At 53.0% G+C, this 12113-nt stretch overlaps 1 protein-coding gene across 2 annotated transcripts; it reads left to right on the top strand.

The window, feature by feature from the left end:
• The first annotated feature begins 722 nt into the window (after window positions 1–722).
• On the top strand, window positions 723–5439 carry AEN (apoptosis enhancing nuclease). 2 transcript variants are annotated; one of them, XM_064722457.1, is made up of 4 exons: window positions 723–1881; window positions 2533–3176; window positions 3451–3651; window positions 4046–5439. In XM_064722457.1, the coding sequence occupies exons 1-4, from the start codon at window positions 1830–1832 to the stop codon at window positions 4247–4249; spliced, it is 1101 nt and encodes a 366-aa protein (XP_064578527.1). In that variant the 5' UTR covers window positions 723–1829; the 3' UTR covers window positions 4250–5439. The 2 variants fall into 2 exon arrangements, with proteins under 2 accessions (XP_064578527.1, XP_064578526.1); XM_064722456.1 differs by having other exon boundaries at window positions 723–1902.
• The last annotated feature ends 6674 nt before the right edge of the window (window positions 5440–12113 follow it).

Raw genomic sequence — 12113 nt, 5'->3', positions numbered from 1 at the left:
GAGTGATCAGACCCACCAATATGTCCAGGGAGAAGCTCTCAGCCAGGCACTTGAGTCTTTCATCATATAATGCAGGGTGTGAGGGAGAAGAGCAGGCAGTGACCACCTCCTTATCCACCCAGAGCTGGAGGAGAAACACAAGCCCATGTCTCTCACAGCAAGGCTTGAGTTTGCTCCCAGTTGTATGCTGTTAGGGAGCTCACACCTCATTTACTGGGAGAAAAACACAGTGGAGATGCCCATGAATATGAAATGAAACATCTCCAAGAGCTGTAATGCAGTTTCACCAAAAACACCAGAAAAGAGTGTAAGTTTCTACACAGAGACCTGACAGGATTCCCTAGCAAGATATTAAGAGACACTTGAGTGGCTCTCATTAAAGGGAGATTAATTAATTGAACAGCAGGGATGGATGTAAGAAATGCAAAACATGGAGCAACTGATTTAAGGATGAGGTTTACTGACCAAAAGAAAAACAGAAAATAAATAAGTCAGAGGGCAACCTAAATCTTTCCTTTCTTACGAGGCTAGGGAAGCTAATGGGTCATGGAAAAGGAGAACAGTGGAGTGTGAAACACTTGTCCTGCATCCCTGTGAGCCCCATCAGTAGCAGGGAGAGGGAACCCTCCCAGCAAGGCCCAGAGGTATGAGGATGGACATGGTGCCTGGTTCCCTGTGGAAGACTAGTGATTTTGTTGTTGTATGGCTCATCCCACCACAACAAGTCACAGTCTGCCCTAGGGCACACGGCCTCTGCAGCGATGCTGAAGGCACGGGGACAATCCACTGGCTGGGGCTGCCCTTCTCCTCTTCTGACCACCTTGGACATTGCTTTTGTAAGCTTTGAGAGGGAAGCAACGAGAGGCCGGTCTGAAACCCCCCCTTCAACCATGCCCCAGCCAGAGCTGCCCTCCACAACTCCGGGGAGCATCCTGGGAAAGCCTGGAGGATGTACACCCCAAGCTGTCGTGCTCCAGCCCAGCTGCAGGACACAGGGACACAGGGAACACACGGGAAAAGCACAGCTGTGTGTCCGTGTGGAGCTGCATGGACTTGGTTTCAACCCAAGCCTCTTCAACCTCCCTCAAGAACTATTCTCTGTCCTAGTAGCCACAAAAGTACTGCTCTTATCAGCAGGATTCCTATGAGTTCACGCCTCTTACCCATGATTCTAATACGACCAGTTGATACACCTGCTATGGAAAAACTTCCTGCCACTCACACTAGCCCTTTGCCTCTGACATACCAGCATGTCAATTTGCTACACGGGCCTACTCCTTACCTAAGGCCCTACTGGAAATGTGCCTGAACACTAAGGGTCATTATGATAAAGTGAACATGGAGCTATACCAGCCCTCTCATCTCCTAATACTTAGAAAAGCAGAAATCAAACCTACACTAGAGGAATCAAAACCCTCCATACTTCCTTTACATTACTTTCTAGTAGGGTCAGCTAAACAAGCTATCGGGACCATACTCCGAAAATGATGGTTCAACTCGCTCCCCTGCTAATGAACCCCCAGGCAAATCTCATCTTCATCACTAGTTTACTCCTAGGAACCGCAGCGTGCATCCCACCCCAAACCCAGCCCCACGGAAGGTCCCTTCCACCGGGGGCAGAGGTGAGGACAGGCTTGAAGGCCTGAGCATCACCCAGTCTGGACTGGAAGCTCCGGATGGGAGCTCCCCAAAAAACCCCAAAAAAGCCCCAAAAGCGCGACGGCCCCGCCCTCGGGGGCGGTGAAACCCCGCCCCCGTATGCAGATTAGCCGCTCCGCGCAGCCAATGGGGAAGCAGGGGGGCGTGGCCACGGCTGGACTTGCCCGGGCATGTGCGCGGAGCGGCTTCCGGGCCGGACACGTGTGAGCCGCGCCGGGAGCGGTCAGCACCGGGACACCGGGGGTAGAGAGGGGACAGGGGGCATAGGGGACACCGGGGGGTACAGGGGACACCAGGGGGGCCGGCAGCGGCCTGCGGATGGGTAACGGGGCGGGTAGGGAGCTGGGGCCTGGAGCGAGGTGGAGAGGGCCCGGGTAATGGGCAGACAGGGCCTGAGGGAGTAGGGAACGGGGGGGGGACAGAGGGGACAGTGCGGTGGGCAGGGCCCTGGGGCGGGGAATGGGCAGACAGGGCCTTGGGGAGTACGGAATGGGGGAACAGAGGGGACAGTGCGGTGGGCAGGGGGTGGGCAGGGCCCTGGGGCCGGGAATGGGCAGACAGGGCCGTGGGGAGTACGGAATGGCGGAACAGAGGGGACAGTGCGGTGGGCAGGGCCCTGGGGCCGGGAATGGGGCGGGGTGGGACCGGGAATGAGGGGGCAAAGGCGTGGTGTGTCACAGGGTGCGACAGTCTGTCCATGTTCCTTCCTTCCCCTTGCCCTGCCCCGTTTCTCCTGCCTGTGCCACCCCCGGTGTCCCCAGTGTGGGTTTGTGGGTGGGAGGATGGATTTGCCCTGGGCTCTGTGCGTCCTTTTCTGACAGGAGAAACTGGGGTCTGCACGGCACTCACGGCCCCCTGTGCACCCTCCCTTAGGAATGCCACCAGGCAAAGGGCAGATAACCCCGCTGCTGCCCGCCCCGAAGGTCGCCGTGCCCACCCTGCAGGGCACCCATGGGGGCTGCGCTCAGGCCCCGAGGGGTCCCGGCTCGCCGCAGGCTCGCATCAAGAAGAGGAGCCGAAGGCACCAGCGGTTCATGGCACGCCGGGCAGTGCTGGAGCAGAGGGGGCTGCTGAGCCCCCACAGGCACCCAGGCAGTCAGAGCCCCGAGGCGGGGCTGGAGGCACACACTGAACTCACCGAGAGCTGTGACAAGGTCCCCAAGGCCAAGCAGAGCGTGTCCTCATCCCTGTCTCCATCTGCCTCTCCAGACAGCATAGCCAGGCACCACTCGGTGCTGCTGTCCCAGGGGAACGGCAGCTCCGGGAGGGTGAGGACGTCCTCCCTGGTGCTGCGCCCGGGCAAGTACGTGGCCATCGACTGTGAGATGGTGGGCACGGGCCCCCAGGGCAAGCTGAGCGAGCTGGCACGGTGCTCCGTTGTGAACTATGAGGGGGATGTTATCTATGACAAGTACGTCCGGCCCGAGCTCCCCATTGTGGACTACCGGACACGCTGGAGCGGCATCACCAAGCAGCACATGAAGAATGCAATTCCCTTCAAGGCTGCCCAGGCTGAGGTCAGGGGGAAAAAAAATTAAAAAAATAAAAAAGCTTCTGTGTTATCTGTCAAGCATAAATTGGGATTCTTGGTGGCCTGTGCTAGGCTGCTGTGAGGCACAACAGAGGAATGGGAGCCTCAAGCTGTGCAGTGGATTGGTTTGCTTGCTTGTTATTCCTTCTGGGAACCTAAAAAGTAGAAGCCAAGGAGCTGAATTTAATAGAAAATGGCTTATTTTATGCTTGGTATTTCTTTCACTGCAGTGTCAGTCTAACCCTCTGTGACTCTTCCAGATCCTGAAGATCTTGAAAGACAAGATTGTGGTAGGGCACGCCATCCACAATGACTTCCAAGCCCTGAAGTACTTCCACCCGAAAGACAGGACTCGAGACACCAGCCAGAGCCCTGCGCTGAAGAAAAGGGCAGGGCTGCCCATCAGAGCCAATGTCTCCCTCAAGAACTTGGCCAGGCACCTGCTCCATAAAAAGATCCAGGTGAGCGACAGGAACCCTGAGATGGGGAACAACCTTGGGTTAACTATGGACCTCTGTGGTCAGCTTGGTTGTCCCACCTCCATGTGTGTTCTCTGTGAGGTGGAGATGAACATTGTTCACCCTGTGCTCCTGACTATAAATAAGCTGGGAGAGCCAAGGACCTCCCAAGCTGACCAATTATTATCTTAGTAAAATGGGGACAGGATCTGTGCCTTCCAAAAAGGGTGGAAGAGATACCTGTATGGCCTTGGCTGCATCAAACTTCTGCTGTGTCCAAAACCCACATCACTTGTGTCCTTCCAAGCAAGCAGATGGCATGACCTCTGAGATTTTTGCTGCCCCTTTTATCTAATGAGGCTTTTTCCCCTTTTCTCTTTTTTTCCCCTTTTCTCAGGAGGGCCGCAAAGGACACTCATCGGTGGAGGATGCCCAGACAGCCATGGAGCTGTACAGACTGGTGGAGGTGCAGTGGGAGAAGGAGCTGGCCCACAGCCTGCCCCCCCGGCCCCCCAGCCCCATCACAGACCCTGCTGCAGACAGCAGCCACTACCTGGATGACCAGTACTGGCCCACAGAGCTGATGGCAAGCAGCCTGTGATGGGGACAGTGTCACCTCTGTGTGGTTTGGGCCATCCTGGTGCCTTCAGCTGTTAAAGGTGGAGGTATCTGCTGACCTCCTCCCCTGGGCTTGTGCCCAGCACTGCTCTGCTCAGGGATGGAGACATGGTGACACCTGGACACAAGCAACCTCCCAAAAATGCTGTCTGCAGCCTTGAGCTGTCACACAGACTGTGCTGTGTTCATCTGTCACTTGGGGATGAGCAGGGTCCTGTGTCAGCCTGGAGGAGCCTCTGTGGTGTGTAATGGGGGCTGCTAACACCCTCCATGCCTGCTATGGGGTTGTCCTCCCAGAAGCAAGGGGCAAGCTTTCCTGTGCAGGGACTGAGGTGTTTTGCTGATGTCCAAAGGCTGAGAACCCTCTGGGCCATTAAACAGCCAGTTTGCTGCTCACTTTCTTTCATAGAATCATAGAATATGCTGAGTTGGAAGGGATCCATCAGGATCACTGAGTCCAACTCCTGGCCCTGCACAGGACACCCAAAGAATCCCATCATGTGCCTGAGAGCTTTATCCAAACACTCCTTGAACTTAGATGTGCTTGGTGCTGTGAGCACTTCCCTGGGGAGCCTGTTCAGTGCTCAGCTCCAGCTGTGTGCTGAATGTTTTCTCCAGAAGGATACTGTGATATGGTATCAAAAGCTTTGCTGAAGTCCAGAAAGATTTCATCACCTGGTGCCCCTTGATCAGCTAGGTGGGAGCCCTGCTGTAGAAGGAAATCAGGTTCAGTGAGCAGCACTTTGCCCTGGTGAAGCCATGCTGGATGTGAGCAATGATTGCATTGTGCTCCAGGTGATTTTCAAATCCTCCTAGAAAAATACTTCCCATCCTTTTACCTGTCAGTGAGGTGAGACTGACAGGCTGTATCTTCCAGTGTCCTTGCCCTTCAAAACTGGGGCAACATTTGGCACCTTTCAGTCAGCTGGGACCTCTCTGGATTCCTAAGACTGCTCAAAAATAGTAGAGCAGCTCTGTAATGACATTAGCAGCTCTTGGATGAATCCCATCAGGCCCCATTGATTTAGAGGGATCCACCTGCACAATGAAGTTCAAGAGGAAAGTCTGGGTCTAATCAATGTCCAGCCTGGATGAGAGCACAGAATGCACTTAATTTTAAATAAATTATTCACATGATTGTCCAATTCTGAATTAAAAACTGTTCTGGCTAAACCCGTTGTGTATATTCTGCATTATTTGATCTGGCAGTTCTCCAGGAGTGAGAGGGCAGGCATGGGGTTGGCAAACAGGTGCCCAAGTAGCATCCTGTGTTTTAGGGCTTCAAACCCACCTGCAACTGGAAGAGGTGCTTTGAGAGGCTGGAGTGGGCAGTTCCTTGGGGTACAGGCTTGTCCCCTCTGCTCTGGGGACACCCCTGTGTGGCAGGAGGAGCAGGGATGGGCTCAGCCAGGGTCTGGGAGCAAGATCACTGTGGGAATGTTGTGAGCTGTGACATGGGCTGCTGTCACAGTGTGGGGACAGGGTGCTGCTCATCTGCAGTGCCTCTGCCTGGAGGTGACGTAGATGATCTGTGGCTGCAGAAATGTGCCCTAGCTGGATGTGTGAGCACCAGGGAGGGGTTTGGGGCTGGACACAGGGAATTACTTGATTCACCAGGGAACTGAACAGCCATGGTTGTAGAAAATTGATGTTTCTTCACAATGTGCCCTAAGGGCAGCCATTGGGGGCATCCCCTGAGCAGAGTCCCAAGTGCCTGGGCTGTGAGAGGGAGGTGGCAGAGCAGGCTGGAGGGCTGCCAGCACCTTGGGGACTTTGGGGACCCTGCTGCAGCACAGGGGGTACAACAGCCAGCCCTGGCATGTAGTCCATGACCCCATCAGCCAGGCTAGACCATCCCAGGCTTTTCCCTGCAGGCAGTGGAGGGTCAGGAGAGCTGAGCCCCAGCCTTGGGAAGCGGCCAAGGCAGCCGGGTGACGCAGGCACACCTGACGCACACATCAGTGCCATTACCAGACACATCTTGCACTTCCCATCTTAACTCCTCCCTGCCTGGCAGAGGGAGCCAGGAACAGCTCAGAAATGCTTTGAAACGTGTCAGACACATCTAAAAATCTCTGTCTTCACAGCGGCCCAAACACAGCCATCCTTCAACAGATACAATAACCTGGGCTCTGCCGTGAGCTCATGGTGTTGACAGGAAAGGAAATGTGGTCCTTTAAATCCTGCTTGTTCCAGTTTGTCCCAGGTGTGTTCCTGATGCAGCAGGGTGTAAAACAGGGCCAGCAGCACCCTCTGTGCCAGCTCAGGGTGCAGCTCAGCTGAGCTGTGCAATGTCAGCTGGACCTGAATCCCACAAGGCACACAGAGGAGCACAGCTGGTGCAGTTCTGTTTCCTCCTCCCTGCCATCCCCACCTCCCCCAGGAGAGCAGGAGGGAGGCAAAGCTGCAGGAAAGGTGAAAGCTCTGCATTCCACTGTCAGTAGATGGTGGCATTCCAAAAGTGATGCAGCAGTGCTGTCTGTGCTCCTGGGAAAGCAGACCTGGAGGAAGGACAGAGAAGAGCTTCATTCATGGCCATATAACCTGGCCTGTGTAACCACATCCCTTTGGGGTGTACATGAGCTTGTGGACAGCTTATATGGGGCATTCCATGGCTCCCAAATTATTTCTCCACCTGAGCCCCAGCCTGTTGCCCCTCCAGCCCCCTGTCTCACTGCCTTGCACTAAGCTCTGTGATGGTCAGTGTGAGACACAGGTGTGTTGGGGTGAACCTGGAGAAAGTTTTACCAGCCTGTGACTCAGCCTGCCTAAGGCAAAATTAAGGAAAAAAAAAAAGCATTTCCAAAATATTGACCATACACTGATTTAACCCTCCCTGCTTTGGAGGCAAATTTGGAGGTAGATGCCCTTTGGGGCAGTCATGGTCTGCAAGCTTTACTTCTGCGCCATGATCTCCACCTCTTGGGCAAGGTGAGAAACAAATCTGAGGGTTAATCCCCATTTCCATCAGATTTGAAGGGCTTGGAAAACACCAACTCTGTGTACTGCAGCCCCCCAAAATAGGGCTGCTGCTGAGCAGACCTCAGATGGACGATTAGACGTGGTGGCAATCTGCTCCCTGCCAACAATGTTTGCTCTGAATAATCTAAGTGGTGACATTTGCCCCATTTCCAGCCTCTCAGAGCTAATGGGGATTTTCACAGGTGTTTGTGAATATTCACCTCCCTGCCAGCTCCAGTTGCCATGGCTGAGCAAACTCCAGCTCATCACACGCTCGGGCTCATCTCACGGGCAGCCTGCTGGAGCTGCTGTTGGGAGGCTGAGCATCTTTAGATGGGAGAGCTGGGCTGGCTCCCCATTTACGCTAAAATTTGTGATAATTGAAGAATCTGCAGAAAACTCAGCTGTTATCTCAACAACCCCTGAACAATGATTAACCCAAACCCATGAATCCAGCACTGGGCTTTTTTATCAGAGGGAAAACATTGTCAAATGAGCTTTTTCCAGGCAGCTGCGAGTGCAGGTAACCGATAAGGCCGTCATTGGAGTGGGGCTGAGCCAATGGGAGCCGATGGTGACAGCTTTTACTTCTGTCTAGCAACAGCTTCTCCTTGAGCAGCAGGCACAATTCAATGCTTTCTCCCTCTTTTATTGAGCTTTCCTCATGCTACATGGGGGTTTTCATGGGGGGCCACTCAAAAACTGAGGCTTGAGTGGATTGTCCACCTTTTCCTGCATGTTTTGGTGTCCGTTCCTTTTGTGCCATGGTGAGAGATTTGCAGCTGTGAAAGGCTCCACCCTGCTCATATCCTGGGCTCAGCTGGCTCCCTCCCTTGCCCATGCACCAGGGATTCTGCTGGGTGGGTGCTGGATACCCAGAGGATGCTTGGAACTACACCATGGCAGAGCAGCAGCTGTTCCAGCTGTGGCAGGGATGTGTCTGCCCTTCATCCCCAGTGCCTGACCACGGTCCAGCTCCTCTCCCAGCTGCCAGGGGCTGTTTGCATGGGGAGCACAGCTGGGAGCAGTATCCCCTGATCAATCAATCACCTGGCTTGCTTTGCTGCTGGCTCTGCTCATCACAGCACACACGGCTGAAATGCCACGTAGAGCCCAAATCACAGAATCACCAAGTTAGAAGGAGCTCACCGACACCTGGTGTTGGACAGGACATTCCTAAAAATCACAGCAGGAATATCTTGTGGTGGAGCAATGCTGGTACCTAATAACGGCCCAGAGCAAGCCCCTAAGCTGGGGCAGTGTGTCCCCTCGCTGCGGGGACACAGAGGGACAGGTCACCCTGTTTCAGAGGCTTCACTCGAGTATTTTATCAGAGACCAAAGCAGAGGGAGAACCCATGTCCCTGCACCCCCACCCACCCCTCTCCTCTCCTCCCCGAGGTAAATTAGAAGGCAGAAAACTCGCGGCCAACTCTAAATTAAAATCTCAGGAGCCTTAATAAGCGGCTTGGCCGGAAGAAGCGGATAGGTGCGATGTGGAAATGAGCAGGCACATCTGGCAGCCGCTTAGCACCTGGGCTGCAGGAGGGGTGTGCGTGATGTGTGCGTGTGCAGAGCCCGGCACAGCAGCCCGGATTGGCTGCGAAACCCCTTCCCGACCGACGCCGGGGAGCAGGGTGGCCTAGCAACAGTCTCTTCCTAATGAAAAACAAGCCACTTAACTAACCATCGTGACTGTGTGCATACGGGAGGGAAAGGCACCATTCCCAGCAGCTCCATCCTCCCGGGGGAGCTGGCCCCAAAGGGGGCTCCAAATGGTGAGCTGGACAGGTGGGGTGGCCTGACCTGAGCACCCCTGTACCCCTCAGTGCTGCTCCACAAATGCTCGGGGTGCTTGGCAAGGATTGCTGCAGCAAAACACAAAGAAGCCCCCAAGGATAACCCCCTTCCATTCTCCGTGCAGGCAGCCCCCCCAGAATGGCTCAGCCCACCACAGCACCCCACAGCACTCACGGGGTCACCTAGGGGCTGGATGCCAACAGCTCATGAGTGTCACAGACATCCTTTGAAAAATCCTTTCCTTAAGATTTTTCCAGCTGAGAAGCCTCAGGAACAAAATGTAAACATTGATTATCTGCTGCTGTGGAATGCAACAGGTGGATCTGTGATTGGTCTCGTGGTTGTTTCTAATTAATGGCCAATCACAGTCAGCTGGCTTGGACTCTCTGTCCGAACCACAAACCTTTGTTATTCATTCCTTCTTTCTCTATTCTTAGCTAGTCTTCTGATGAAATATTTTCTTCTATACTTTTAATACAGTTTTAATATATATCATAAAATAATAAATCAAGCCTTCTGAAACATGGAGTCAGATCCTCATCTCTTCCCTCATCTTTGCACCCCTGTGAACACTCTCACACATGGAGGCCATGAGCTGCTGAAGGTGCCACCTTTGGATCAGGAGGGATTGGTGGGGTGCAGCACAAAGGGAATGTGGGGTGTTCCCCAGCACTGCCAGGAAAAGGAGGAGCTGAGGGGTTGGTCACTGCTGTGGTCTTGCTTGGGGATGTGACCTTTCCTTGCTCCTGCCCTGGGATTCTCTCCTCCAGCAGCTCCAAGGACAGTGAGGTTGAATGCATGAACATAAGCCCATGCCATAACCATAGCCCTTCTGAAAGCCAGATCACAAAATGACCACTGATCTTATGGATGGGGGCACTGGGGTTGGCTGGAATCAGGGAGCAGGGACACATTGCAGGTAACAATGGCAATAGATATCAAAGAAGGGAATTGCTCTTGGGCTGCAGAAACCCATCTTCCTTGGGGAGCAGCAGGTTATAGGACAGCTTTCTCCTGGCAAGGTGTGCAATGCCCACTAAGGAATTGCAATTCCTTGTGTGGGGAATGTGGGGAGAGGACCAGCTCAGCGCCCTGGCACTGGGGACAGCAGGAGAGGGGTGTGGTGTTTCCTTCATCCCTGTTTGCTGCATCATTTCAGGGACCTTGAAGCTGTGCACCAAATGTGTGGGGTTTCAGCCTCTCCTTTTGCCCTCTCAGCTCACCTTGGGGGGCAATGTTGTAGCTTTTTTAAATTTTCACCTTAAAGGGTGAAAGAACAGCCCATACCTCCAGCTCAGACCTGCCCCACAACAGAGCTGCCTCCTCCTCTCCACTCCTGCACACCTGTGTCCCCTCACAAACCATTAGAAATAATCCTTTTTTTTCCCTACCAAACAAGAAAATATAATGCCATCATCTTTCCAGCACCACTGGCCAGGGCAGAAGAGCAAGTGTGATGTGCTCCAATATCCCTGCCACAAAGGGTGCAGGGTTGTGAACGCTCTTCTCTGGGGGAACCTGATGGAAAAAAAATTAAAAAAACAGGAGTAGAGGGAAAGCACAAAGCATGACTCCCCAACCCCCTGAACTGACCCCCGGGGAGCCCCCAGCTCCAATATTCACTCAATTTCTGCCCATTTCAGGTTTTTGCAGTCCTGGCTGTTCACTAGATGGTGCCCTCGGGCTGCTGGTTCCTGAATTATCCCCTCACGGGCTGGGATGGGATGGGATGGGATGGGATGGGATGGGATGGGATGGGATGGGATGGGATGGGATGGGATGGGATGGGATGAGATGAGATGAGATGGGGCCCGGCTCTGCCCTGGGTTCCCAGGATGTATTTAGGAAGCTCACAAGCACAAAAGCAGCATGAAGGCCACTTATATCACTCAGTTAAATCCTTGCATGTTTTGGGGTCTTTGAGGTCTGATAACACTCTGCAAGCACTGGCCTCTCTCCCATAGCCCAGGTCTTCCTGAATCCATTAGTATTTTAAAATTCTGCTGCTATTATGGTGACAGCCCCAAAACAGGAGGAGGAAATGGACAAAGAGGCAATTCCATCGTGAATGCATTTGAGTAAAACAGCGACTAACCATCCATTAACTGTCACCAAAAAACATGTTCAGCTGTAGTTCCTGAGCACCAGACAGGAGGAAGACAAGCTGACACCCATTAGTGTTACTCAGAGGGTAGGAATTCATTTAGGAATGTAAAAGCAGGGGCATAAAGCGCCATTAGCTGTGTCTGTCAGGGAAGAGAGCCCTGCCATGGGCAGGAGGATGTGCTGGGACAAGGATGCAGGGCATCCTGTGGGTACAGCACCGCCCATGCACCCAGGGCAGGCACAGCCAGAGGTGCTCCAGGGCAGCACTGGGGTCTGGTTGCACCTGGCCTTCACCTGGACAGGATGGAGACCCCTTTTTCCCTTTTATTGGAAACCATTCCTGCCTTTATAAGATGGGGATCCCAGCTGTGAGTGGCAACATGCAGGGGCCAAGGCACACAAGGCCACTCTGTGGTGGCACTGTGGAACATGCTGCAGTCCCTGTTAATCTTCTGGTCTCCTAAAACAGCAGAGTGATGGAAACCATCAAAGCCAGAGCTACACAGAGCAGCAATTGTCATTTTAGGATGGCATTGACCTGAAGTTTAGGGTGAAACATTTTCTCCAAAAATGGTTTCTCATCTCTGCTCATCTCTCTCAGACAAACCCTGAGTGCTGTCCATTCATGGGGACTCACACTGCTCCATGTCCTGCAGAGCCATCCAGACATCAGGGATGGAGCAACAAAGGCCAGGAGCTTTTATACATTACAATTTTATTATATATATATATATATATATATATATATATATATATATATATATATATAATATATATTGTATATTCTATTCTATTCTATCATATATACATTGCAATTATTACAATTTCATATTGTTGGTTTTTGGGGTTAGGGGTCTTTTGATAGATTAAGCTGGAAATAATGGAGAAGAAATTATGTTTGCTTTCAGCATCAGCAGCCTAAACGTCCTTCAGGGAGCCCCAAAAGCAGAACAGCACTGCCAAGGCCAGGCCCTGCGTGTT

The sequence above is a fragment of the Zonotrichia leucophrys genome, chromosome 10 (genome assembly GCF_028769735.1).
Source record: "Zonotrichia leucophrys gambelii isolate GWCS_2022_RI chromosome 10, RI_Zleu_2.0, whole genome shotgun sequence".
Taxonomy (NCBI): Eukaryota; Metazoa; Chordata; class Aves; order Passeriformes; family Passerellidae; genus Zonotrichia; species Zonotrichia leucophrys.
Note: the sequence above shows the minus strand (reverse complement) of the source record. Positions and strands in the feature narration are given on the sequence as shown.